Genomic DNA, 12,531 nt, shown 5'->3' with positions numbered 1-12,531 from the left:
TGGACAAATTCATATGAAAAATCTATTGCCCCTAGTTTTCCCTCGCACTAACCTAATACGGAGCTACCCACACCGAACATATCGGCTGCAAATGGGTCATCTTGTACCCAACGATTGTATGGTATGCTGATGAATACGTTCGAAGAGCCACCACAGCAGTTGTAGCCTAGCGCACAATCGATTCTAAACATAGTCGGACCGATCAAGTCTTAGCTTAGATTGCCCTATATCCCTTATGCTGGACCGTCTTGATACAAAACTACCCAGGCAGCGCCATATACAGCTAGACCATCCAGGTATACCCTCAGACCACTTGGCCCAGTCACGAACCGTCCAGCCCCTTACGTCGGACCGTCCGGATACTCGTACGCAGAACCAGGGGTTGCACAATGCATAGAATTTTATCATCCATCGCAGCAGCACTACGCTACCCCCCAATGACATATTCTAACCATACCATGGTACCTCATATGCTCAGGTCCGAATATTCTTCAGCCACCAGAGAGCCCAAGAGATATAGGCCAGAAGGGGTGGCACTAATAGGACACCTAACACACATTTTGAACATCCCGGGGAGAAAAGCCGACAACATAATGTTAGGCAACCTGAGGTTTTCACCCCCATACTTAATGGATGGTAACCAGACGTAGTGACAAAAATTAGGGATGAGGTAGCCGAGGTGTTCAGAGGCAGACTCGGTGTTAGTGTGTGAGGCACGGGGCACTCGTATCGGAAACCTTATAGCCATGGATTTGACACCGTGCCATATCCGCAAGGGACCATGATACCAGATTTCTCTAAGTTTTCCGGTGAAGGCGAGAAAACACGCACAAACATGTAAACCAGTTCTTAGCACACTTAGGAGAATTGGCTGATAAGGAAGCCTACTGTGTCCATTAATTCTCGTTGTCCCTTACTAGTACCGCATTCGCATGGTACGTAGCCTTGCCGCCTAACTCTATCAACTCTTGGGAGATATTAGAGCAGAAATTTCATGAGCACTTTTTCTCAGGAGAGCATGAATTAGAGTTAGTTGATATAACTTCAATCCGATAGGGGAAAGGAGAATCGATTAATGACTATATCCGGAGGTTCTGGGACATTAGAAACTGATGCTTCCAAATCCATGTCGCGAAGAAACAACTAGCAGGACTGGCCTTTAATGGGTTGTGATGTTGCCTAAGAGAAACATTAGATGGCACACCAGCGAGCGTTAGCCTGTGAAAGCTGAAATAAAGAGACATCAATATCGGCTAGCCACAATGTACATCTATTGGAGCGTGATAGCTTGGATCATGAATCTATAGATATATGTACTGTCGAGCTTGTTTGGCCAACAAAGGCTAAACTTTTGTGTGTTCTTTGTAGTCGGTTCAAAAGAATCGGCAAGAAGAAATTAAATTCACCTTTAATGTTGCCAAATGTGATAAAATATTTGATGAGCTAGTAAGAGCATCTCTAACAACGTGACCTATAAAAATGCCTTATAATTTAAAAATGAGTATATTTTATAGAATTTAGGGCACCAACAAAACATCCTGCTGCAACAGTAAAGCCTCAAATCTAGATTATAGGGTAGCCCACTATGGCGTAGTATATTTGAGGCACTTAAGAGGGCGCTATATAATTTTTTGACCAAATTTTATGAAATGGGGCACTATTGGAGTAGGTTTTCCTATGTAGATCCCATATTTCAATTTGAGCACCAGTTTGTGGCATTGTTGGAGAAGCTCTAAAAACTGGCAACATTAAAGTAACACATCATATTCCTCCTCTAGATGAATTGAAGAGACACTTATTGCAAGTGACATTCTTTTTCCCGTGCCACTAATGATTGTAATGTTTTTCATCGACAGATACAATCGGCCATAAATGAGGACCGGTTGCGTTTTCAGGAAATGCAAGTAGACACGGAACTATTTTCTGTCAATACAATAGAACTAGCATGCAAAAAAGTCCTAGTTCGGCCGGAAGTGGCCAATAAGGGCAAATGCAAAAACATCGTCATTGGTGATCCTCGCACGTTGAATATATCACAAGGAGGGATTGCTCCAAAGGCTCCGGATGGAAGACTAATAAGTCTGTAGCGCCGAGGGCAGTCTCGATCGAGCAACTGAACAAAGCTCCCTTACTCGAGCATCGCGGACGGTCTGACACCTGTGCGCGGACAGTCTGATTCTCAAGCAGATGGTTCGGCTGACTCAGTCGGATGGTCCGCCCATGACCAAAGGCGTCGGCCTCCACATAAAGCAAAAAGGGGACGCAGGGACAAAACACATATAACGCACATTGTTGGCTAGTCAAAGCCGGCCCTACTTTTGATCAATTACTCTCCAAATATGCTAACAAGAAGGCCATTCTACGTGATCGGCCAACAAAGAAACCTCGGTCACCCGCAAAGGCAACACGACCGAATAGAATAGCCAGAAAGGCGACGCAACAAGCATCACCTATTCATCCATCAGTGATGTCAGGATACTTTCCGCCTGCCTACTTATCGTCGATATATTATCCTGTTCAAAGATGGAATGGTACAACGATGAACCCGTGGTACATGCATAGTCCTTTTGCCTATTCAGGCTAGGAGGCACCTGCATTCTATGCCTATTGATCCATTGATCAAATGGTCATGGCCAATAAAGATGCAATCCTAAACGGCCTTTAGAATTCTATTAAATGATCACTCTTTTAGACTAAAAAGCCAGTGACTTACAAGAGGCTTAGTTCTTACTTTTGGGAAAAAGATGACTTGTGAGATCTATTGTTTCCCGAATAGTGCTAGCAGTACATATGCTTTTGATTCGTTAACCTCCACCAAAAGGAGGGGAATATGTTGAGCACCAAAATAGACGAGCGGACACTCCGCCACTGGGGCCAGACGGTCCGCGGTGATTACGCGGACGATCCGCGTGTGCGCAGAATCAGTTACGGTTCCTCGTTTCTTGCGAGATTGGTTAGCGATCTCCACGAGATTAGCTCAGGAACCGACTTGTAACGGGTCCAGAACTCCCCCTTATATGGATAAAGGGGTACGGCCGATTGAACCCCATAATCGGTTTAATCAAATCTATTTACCTTATTTGCACTGAAGTAGAAGTAATATAGCCTTAGTTTAGATTTATTTTAGTCTTACACAACCTTCCCTCCACTCATCCCTAAACCCATCAACCATCAGTGTATGTCGTGTTATCTCTGATGAGATGTGCTTGTGTCATCTATCCCACCACACACCGGATAAACATAAATAAATAGAGTCCAAGAAAAGTGAAGCACTTCCCCCTGATCGTCGATCAGTAGCGGTTTGACAGTTCTCGCATATATCATATGCTCATGTTTTATTATCTACAGTGTTCGGTTCGTGGATGAACTCCGTGGCATGGATTTCATATGATCAAGTCGTCGATCTGTCCCTTCTTCCCAGCAAGGTTCCAGATCCCAAGAATGGCTTGTAGCCTTGTAGCATACACATCGTGTGTCCATTTATCCTTGTCTAAAACCGTCATCAAGACGCTTGATCCGGTTAGAAAAAGTTTACTTTCTTCTAGCAAAGAAAAGCTACCACTTAGGAAACTGGACCAACAAAATATGTAAAATAAAAAAGCTGGGTATTTAATTATAGGGGAGTAAGATGATAAGACTATCCGCAACGGTTCCCCTTATATTCTCCCCTTATACCCCACTACAACTATAAAATATCATTACCTAACTCTATTAATCTTTTATTACTATTTTTTCCAACTATTAAATAGGGGAGTAATATGCAAGGGGGCGCTACAGTGCTCCCCTTGATCTGGGGGACGGGCGCGGCCTCCCCTTGCGCTGCAGCGCGTAGGGGGCCATTTGGAGTCAGCCGCTGCAGGCTTAGAGGCCCCCTACGCAAGGGGAGGGGGGCACGGCGGGGAAGCGCTGCGGCCAGCCTAAGTCTATTGCCCTGTTTGGCACGACTCTAGCTCATCTAAAAATGACTCTGGCTCTGGCTTCTCTTCAAGAACAATTTCTCTATAGAAACCACTATTTTTTAACAAATCGTTTGACAAAATGGCTCCTCTTGATGTGATAGGAGGAGAGAGAGGAGGAGCCGCTAGAAACCATCTTTTTGGCTCCGGTTCCTCTCTATAAACTAGCTGAATGCCCATGCGTTGCTACGGAGTGAACATCTTTCTCTTGGAGTTGTAGCATCGCAAAACAATCTTATCTCTCTTGGCCTCTTGTTGTGACTGTTGTTGCTACAATAGCAATAGCCGAAAAAACAAATTGGGCAGCAACAAGAGAGAAAACGACAACTCTCCACAACTGTTAAGTATGTATAGGTATGTGCCCGTGCGTTGCCACGCGAGTTAAAAATTAGTATAAACCATAGATATGAAACAACAAACATCACTATAACATGCATAATCCGTTTAGCAAAACATCACGGTAACACTAATTTTATATCGACGTTTAAATATGTGTTATTATTATAAATATGTTGACTCAAATAAAATGAACAGATGTCGAACAAATATTATAATACCGCACAAATTATTGTAAAGAATCAATATAGAATTTTAAATGATAGGCAAATATATCAACAACACCACACTAATTTAATATTTTTTTAGCGTTATTGAAAAGTCTCTGTTGTATGTTTGAAGAGATGTCATATCGATACGAATTGCCTTTATAACTTAACAAATCAATCACAAATTTCCTCCGAAAAATCTCCGCAACCTATGCAAACATAAGAGAACAAAACATTATTTTTTTATTATGTAACTTGAATTTATGTTTAAACATGGAACAAACTTACTCTACTCTTCCTGACAAATTTCATCCGCATCGTTTCTCCACATTTCCATAGCTTGTAAAACAATTCCATAGCTTATAAAACGATGTAGCTGGTGTTACTTCTATAGACTAATGTTTTGTCAACTATATTATATATAATAAAAATCATAGAAAAATTTAAATTGCTGAGAAGGTGGTACGAAGAAAATACCTTGAGTCAATTTGAGCATCAGTCTAAATTGTATGTTCCCACTTAAAAATATATTATGTCCATGTAAAACGTTTCTTGTATGCAATCTTATATTTTTATGAAGCCATGATAACCGCTTCTACAAATCTTTTGTATGGCATGGGCTTACATAACTCATAATTATGCACATAATTTTTGGTAGAAAAAAGATACCTAGCCTGAGTATTGTAAATCTAAGCCAAAGAGGAGACTATAAGATTTCTATCAGAGTTGTCAAGGGAAATAAAAAGTGTGTAACACAAAACATTGATGTTAAGGTTTACCTGCTATTGGCGGTAAACATCATCATCCATATACGAAGTCCAGCACCAGCCTTACTAATTTAACATTCGATTCCAAATATCCAGAATGGTACAAAGCTTCAGCATACATAGAAATATCAGAAACATAAAAATTGTGGGAATGAAAATTGATACCTACCTGAGATTATTTTTTCTCGTGTAAAAAGAATATTGTAGGGTTCCAACAGAGCTGAGAAGAGACTTAAACAAGTGTGACACTTCAATAAAACCCATTGTACGATAATAAATAGCAGAAGGGAACAGTCTACATCATGAGTCCCAACTATGAATAAAAATATTTAAATGTTCAGCTAATGATCTGGACTTCTAGATCTTTCATAGGCATGCCTTGTTGGAGAATGTGGCCTGCTCCTCATTCTCCCTCGGGCGCTTGTCATATCACCACTCCTGTATCTATGACCGACTCTTTCAGAATCCCTCCCATTTCTATAGAGATTGCTTCGGTGCTTTGATCCTCTCTCTCTCTCTAATCATAGGATTTGTCTTTTCTACAACTTTGCTCATACTGACGATCACGATTATAGTCATGCTCCCTAGACCTCTCTCTTCTGGTATCTCTATCCCTGCCTCCACATCAGACTCTTTTCCCCTCTGCTTTTGACGCTCCTCTGCTTTCTGCTCCCTGGCAAGCCTATCTATCTCTTTCGACTTCTCTTTTGTTGCCTGGATTAGATACAACCATCATAAGTGCTCAATAAATTTAATCATTGTTCAAAAGCTTCTAGTGAAGTAATAATTCACCTTGTATTCCACCAAAAAAATCTCTAACCATAGGAGGTTGAAGGTTATGCTCCATTGACTGATGTAACTTGATGAGTATATGTTTCTAAAAACTACATCATGTTTTGGATTAACCAATATAAAAACAGAATAGTTTGTTCCTTCACGCAAATTGCAGACCTCGATTAATTGCTTGTTTTTCGGTCCTAACTTTACATTCTAAACTGAACACTAATTCAAAGCATGTTTCTGCCCACTAAACTGAACATATACCTCTGTTTTCAGTCCTAACTTTACATTCTAAACTGAACACTAATTCAAAGCATGTTTCTGCTCACTAAACTGAACATATACTCCTGTTTTCAGTCATAACTTTACATTCTAAACTGAACACTAATTCAAAGCATGTTTCTGCCCACTAAACTGAACATATACCCCTATTTTTCAGTCCTAACTTTACATTCTAAACTGAACACTAATTCAAAGCATGTTTCTGCCCACTAAACTGAACATATACACCTATTTTTCAGTCCTAACTTTACACTCTAAACACTAATTCAAAGCATGATTAACTAAAATAAATTCAACCCATCTGTGGACCACCTCTTTTTTAAATAACACTCTAACGAGTAAAGCCGACACCATATTGTCATTCTATCTTTAACCTGCTTTGTGGTTATCCATCTATTTTTCATGTGTTGTTAATCAGATGTTGAGGTTCGAGGCAAAGTTAGGCTTGAGTTATTTGTTCAGGAATGAACTAAAAACAGAAAATGAGCAAGAAAAATCAAATGCTACTGCAATTGGACAATTAATAGGACAACTATTAGCTGCTGACCGATGATGAGGAAATTGGCTATCAACATAACATCTGAAAATCTGAAAGAAGCATTTGAAAAATACGCATTCATTTTCCTAACTCAAGAAAATTAGGTACATACATGCAACAAAAATGGGGGTCAACTGAACTCTTCAAACATGTTTAAAAAATGAAACATGAGGGACTTAACTTTACTCTCCGTTTAAAATAACAAAAATTATAATTTAGAAAAGAGGGAATAGTAACAAGAGTGAGAAATTACTTAGTCTAGAATGGCAGACAAGTCCTTGGCAGAGGGGCTGGAGTTCCCAACAAGGGCAGTAAGCAGGTACACAACCAGCAACAAACTTCATGTGCAAACCACCATTCCAGTTAGTTCCCAACTTTTAGCTATGTTGGACCCAACTCAACTATCAAATGGACCTGTTTGTTTCGCCTTTACCCCTGCTCCCCTCCCATGCTAAAAACAACAAAGACATTGAAGTTTGGAGACCCTTCAAAAACCAAAACCCAGATGACCAAGAGAACCCAACCTAGAAGCTTTGATTAGGAGGACCTGTGTCGATGCAATAGACCACCTAATATTCCTCACACTACATTACTTATGTCTTCCTTTAGGACTATGTTTTTAGCTCTGTATTAAATGTTATGAACCTATGTATTAAAAGGTTGCATTTGAGACAACATGTCATTTTTGTTGAAATATTTCTTTCTTATATGCTACCAAAAATCCAGGAATATGTTACTCCACCCCCCTAACAGCAAGAATGGTACCAAAAATATTTCTTTCTTATCAACCAAGCAATGTTTCACTAATTCAATATGTAGGATGGATGGATATGCCTACCTTGTGGAAGAGGGGTGGCATAGAAAAGAATGCATCTAAAAAACTCAAAATGTCTTATATGTTGATTTTAGATCTACCTATAGGCACACACCACAACTAAACAACACGTAGACCAGCTGTTGTTCCTGATCGTTACCACAAATGAGAACCTACCAAAGAACCTTCTGCTCGCACCACACACACATTTAGCTAAGAAAACAGGTGGCTATGTAGAGTGATTTGAGCTGACTACACCTTCTAGCATCAGGGCTTGTACTGGTTGGGATCGTAGGTAACATTGTTCCTAGTTTGCAAGAACAAAAATGGTCCAAGCATGTCTGTAACTGCAAAACCAAGGCCCTGAAGCATCTAATAATTGCACCACTAAATTCATCTGAAGAATCTCAAGGTGAAAGCATAGCCCCAGAAGTCAACTATTTTAGCATTGCTACTATCGTGAGGAGGAAAAGGAAAAGAAGCACAAGAGTTACACACAGAAACCACACTGTGTGCCTAATTCATTTCATACCATCCTCAACTGGCCCTGAATCAACTGTTGGAACAAGTGCTATTTCACTTCATAATGTTATCAACTAACCCAAAATAAACTACTGAAACAAGTACTAATTAGTTCACTGCAGAGTCAGATTTTCAGTAAAGCCGCTAACTGCTAGACTGTAATTAAGGGATTCGATGATATGAGTACGGCAGAGCAGATTTAAGCGGGTGACCTGATTCATCGAGGAGAGGCGTCACTTGCATACCTGAGGAACAATATGGTGGCCCGGTAACTGGAGATGAGCATTGCATAGGGGCAGACAAAAATGCAGGAGCAGCAGAAGGTGCTGGCGCAGGAGCAGGCGCAAGCACTGGTGCAGCAGGAGGTGCAGGTGCAACATAAGGGGCAGGCACAGGCACAAGAGAGGCGGTCTTCAGTTCACCATCAGCTGGACTTCCATCAGCAATAGCTTCAGCAGGATCCACAGGGCCTTGAACCTTCTGCTTCTCATACTTGGTCAAACCTTGCCCCCATCCAAGGCGTGCCTTCTTCCTTGGTGCCTCGTCCTCGGTCCCATGAGGACAGACACGGACAGAGGCTGAGCTGAAGCCTCCTTCCCTGTGGCAGAGAGCCGGGTGGTTTGGCCAACAGAGTCTGCTGGCTCAGATCTGCTTTCCCTTCTCCGCCATGGTGTCACCCATGGGAGGTTATCCCTATCCGGCCGGCCAGAACAGCGCGACCACGCGCTCGTAGGGGTCGCGCGATAGCACGGCCGGCCCGGTCCCTGCCCAGACCTTGTCGATGTACTGCAGGATGATCTGGGACTTGTTTACGGGGCGACCCGCGTGGAGCAGCACGGGCACGGTCTTGTGCACCGGGTTGGAGCTGAGCAGGAGCGCGCTCTTGTTGCCGAGGTCCTCCTCCACGTACTCGTACGCCAGTCCCTTGAGGTTGAGCACGATGCGGACTCGGATCACAAACGGGCTCGTCCACATTCCCAGCACCTTCAGGTCGTCGGCTCCCGCCATTGCCAGCTCTCTCTCTCTCTCTCTCTCTCTCTCTCTCTCCTGCCCAGTCCAATGGGTTGCCCGGTGAGTCATAGCAGATTGGAACAGCGACTCACCTCAACGGAGACCTTCTAGGTGGTGGCGGAGGGGGCTACTCTGGATGGTTTTGGGAGAAGTCACTTCCATAGCCACCCCTGTATGGGGACCTCCGGTTTGAACCCCTCATGTCACGGCCGTCCCTGTGGCCACACCGCCATACCGAACAAAACCCTTGTATCCCCCGCCGTCGTCCTTCGGCCAGTACCGGTCCGAGCGCGACGGTGTGTAGATAGGCTGCGGGTCGTCAGGGTAGGAGCGGTCGTACGCGCCGCCGCCCTGTCGGTAGTAGCCTCCTGAAATAGCAGAACGGTTGGAGGAAATTAGGGGCGCCGGAGGGGGGTCGGCAAGGCGGCGGCCTCAGATCTGAGGATTCGCGAGGGGCATGCCTACCTGAGGAGGCCGACATCGGCGCTCGACGCGGCGAGGGCCGCGCATGGTCCCGCAGATGTGGTGGTGGCGATGGGTGGTACGGCGAGTCCCACCAGCGCGGAGGCATTGGGGCGGGCAGCAGGAGCGGGTCGCCTTCGCCGCCGTCGTGCCTGCGGCCCTCCCGGTACAAATACTCCCTTTGATCCGGCGGCGGCGGAGGCATCCACGGCGCCGTTGTCATCGTTGCCCCAGCTGCGGCTGTGCCAGCCTCCGGCCGCCGCCTCAAATCGCATGCGCGCGACGAAGCCAACTCTGAGGCGTCTGTGACCTCCTCCTAGAGTGTAGAAAACCTACAAAGAGGCACACGAACGGAGTCTGCGGGAAGCGCGGTTGTTTGCGGCGGAGGGAGACGTGGTTGTTTGTGGCGGTCGCGGCATGTGCGGGATTGCGGCGAGGTCGCGGGCGAACAGACTGCGGCGGTGTTTGCGGCGGGCGGGCGGGCGGAGGGAGGGAGGGAGGCGGGGGCAGTCTACAATAGGGACTTAATAGTTAGTAGAGAAATGACTCCAGCTCTTTGGTGCTCTTTGTTGGGAGCTATTTTTTTGAGACCGTTTGGGAGGGCTTCTCCAAAAAACGGAGTCGGAGCCAGTTTGGGAGCCCTCCTAAACAGACCCTACATCTATGTAGATGGTAGTGGACTAGTAGAAATTGGAACATGCTCATCAACTCGAGATTATCTCCATGGAAAGTTCATTTGAAACACAGACAAAAAACAACTCTGATTGCAAGGCAGATGGAATCATATACAAAAAAACAGACTCAATTTTGGAAGGATGCCTGGCTTTATGACAAATCTCTTTGTTATATGTTTCATATGTATCTTTATTAGCAACCGTGTCTATATGTTAACAGAATATACTCCCTCTCTTCCGAAATATAGTGCATTCCAACTATTCTTAGACAAAACTAGCCAGTTGTCCGTGCTTTGCTACGGTTGTTATATATTTTCTTCGTCCTATAATATATGGTGTAACCAATTTTTGTTCTTGTCTCATAATATAAGACGTGATCTCTCTATGTATAAGTACATCGATGCAGTGATATAGAGACAATTAAATATATTTCTTGGTCTTTGAACCAAAGTTGGTTACGCCTTATATACTGCGACGGAGGGAGTATCATATAAATAAGTATTGTGATATTATTGTTTAATTCTAAACACTAAGGTATGTGTGGTTTGGTGGTTAGCGCCAAATTTCTGAAGTATGGGGCGTGGGTTTGAGTGCTTGTTCTACACTATTTTTTGCTGCGCGGTGTGGTCGGTGGGCCTAGAGTGTCAGCGTAGAAGGTGAAGCCATGTATCACCATATAACTACATTAGGTTCTTAATAGAGTAGTGGCAATGACTAATATGCAAGTAGTGATTAGGTGTAAACGTGCAAGCAGCTCTCTTGGCCCGTTGGATCTAGATCTAACCGTATGTGTAATCGTGGTTTTTAGAGGCTTTTTTATAAAGTTACATGAGGTGGTGGTGAAAGAATTTAAATGCTAAATAAAACATACAGTTAGATCTAGATCTAATAGACCAAAAAATTTGATTGCACGTTTATACATAATTACTGCTTGCATATTAGTCGTTGTCTAGAGTAGTATAGATAAAAAGAGTGCAATAGGCGCATGTACCCCTCACTTAACTTCTAATTTAATAACCCATGATTGAAGGGTGGGCCCTTAGTCCTCTTATAAAATAATAGCAAGTACTAAATTATTGGGCAAAACAAACAACACAGGTCGCCCTCAATCATCTCTCAGAGAAATCTCGTGCTTGCATATTTTAAGTTTCATGATTGGATGGTAATAGGTAGTAGGTACACAGCTGTTCATGTCATCAGTACTGGTCGGTAGACCATTATAGTACCAGATTTTTAATCCATACCAGGCAACCGGAACTATAGGTGGATAAGACTCTTCTCTCGAACTTTCTTGCTATCACTGAATTGGAGTTGTTCTATCTTTTGGTTAAATCTCTAACCCACGCAGCCCACGAGTCTATACACTCGTCCTTCCACTGTTAGGTTTGATTTAGAGACAAAGGGATCACGGGGGATTGGGGGATTAGAAGAGATTGAGGAGTAAATAAATTAATTTCTCCTCAATCCCCTGTGATCCGTGGTCACCAAATCAACCCTAAAAGGAGTCAGTCATTCCTCTGGACTGGCGCTTCCTATTATGAAAATTTATGCTTTGACTTCTTTTATTGGCTTATCAGCAACAAGTTTCTTGGTGCTTCATCTTCCATGATGGTCTGTAAATAAAGCCCCCCCCCCCCACAGCCTTTAGGCTCCACGAGCCATCTGTCTTCTAGCATATATGATACACCTGTAGTTGTCGGTTCATCTCCCAAGCCTTTTGCGAAGCCTAGATTTTCTCTGCTGCCACTAGATCTAGAAACCGCACCCATGGACGCCTCTCACCTACACAAGTTTGAGGCCTCTATGATCAAACCAAAGGATTCTTGTGGAAGATTCTCCACAAGGAATCTTTCTCCATGCCCGATGCTACCGAACCAAAGCCTTATGCGAACTCTAGATGACCTTGATGGCGATGTGTCTACTTCAGACGAAGAACATCATCCAGCATTCTTGTGGAAGATTATCTATACTCGATGCTACCGATGTTGAGAGCACCTAGAGGGGTTGAATAGGTGATCCTATAAAACTAACTCTAAACAACACAAACTTGATTTATAAATGTGTTAGTGAGAACTAAAACTAAGTTAGGATAAGAAGAGAGTAGAAAAAAGAGAACCCTTCACTTGATTGATCCATTAGGATGAGTATTAAACTTAGGAGCAATATTACAAGTGAATATG

General features: G+C 43.3%; 1 protein-coding gene across 1 annotated transcript; it reads right to left on the bottom strand.

The window, feature by feature from the left end:
• Positions 1 to 8,897: 8,897 nt before the first annotated feature.
• Positions 8,898 to 9,212, bottom strand: LOC103628222 (probable glutathione S-transferase GSTU6). Its single transcript, XM_020537993.1, has one exon. It carries the CDS (start codon positions 9,210 to 9,212, stop codon positions 8,898 to 8,900), a length of 315 nt encoding a protein of 104 aa, XP_020393582.1.
• Between the last annotated feature and the right edge of the window lie 3,319 nt (positions 9,213 to 12,531).

This window comes from Zea mays, chromosome 5 (assembly GCF_902167145.1).
Source record: "Zea mays cultivar B73 chromosome 5, Zm-B73-REFERENCE-NAM-5.0, whole genome shotgun sequence".
Classification (NCBI taxonomy): domain Eukaryota; kingdom Viridiplantae; phylum Streptophyta; class Magnoliopsida; order Poales; family Poaceae; genus Zea; species Zea mays.
Note: the sequence above shows the minus strand (reverse complement) of the source record. Positions and strands in the feature narration are given on the sequence as shown.

Bases quoted from the DNA above. Each gene is read 5' to 3' on its own strand.
- LOC103628222 (XM_020537993.1), bottom strand. From the start codon at position 9,212: ATGGCGGGAGCCGACGACCTGAAGGTGCTGGGAATGTGGACGAGCCCG.